The sequence below is a fragment of the Fulmarus glacialis genome, unplaced genomic scaffold, assembly GCF_000690835.1.
Source record: "Fulmarus glacialis isolate BGI_N327 unplaced genomic scaffold, ASM69083v1 scaffold35309, whole genome shotgun sequence".
Classification (NCBI taxonomy): Eukaryota; Metazoa; Chordata; class Aves; order Procellariiformes; family Procellariidae; genus Fulmarus; species Fulmarus glacialis.
Window position 1 is genome coordinate 4,956 of NW_009233176.1, and position 304 is coordinate 5,259.

The following is a 304-nucleotide window of genomic DNA, read 5'->3' on the forward strand; positions in this document are numbered from 1 at the left end:
TCTGCCCCGCTGCGCTCTGAGCCGTGGGCTGGGAGGCTTCGGGGCCCGGCATCTGCAGCTGGGGGGGCACCTCCCGGCGGCTTCGGGGTACAGGGTTGTTCTGGAGCCCCGGGGAGAAGGGACTGAAGGCTGGTATCTTCTGGGCCTCTTGTTCCATAGCCACTGGGCCCTGTGTGGCCACGGTGTCACCATCAGAGATCTCTGCAGAGACTAAAGGCTGCGGGGTAGAGGGGGCCATGTGAAATCCGGCAGGGGTGATGACTTCAGGGACGACCAGCGCCTCTGGTGGGATCTTGGGGGGGGA

General features: G+C 65.5%; 1 protein-coding gene across 1 annotated transcript in view; it reads right to left on the reverse strand.

Moving 5' to 3' along the window:
* LOC104082210 (calpain-15-like) overlaps window positions 1-304 on the reverse strand; it is a 5,622-nt gene that overhangs the window by 4,848 nt on the left and 470 nt on the right. Inside the window, exon 2 of the mRNA XM_009585232.1 lies at window positions 6-292. Coding sequence (XP_009583527.1) covers window positions 6-292 — 287 coding nt within the window. The remainder of the gene's footprint in view (window positions 1-5; window positions 293-304) is intronic.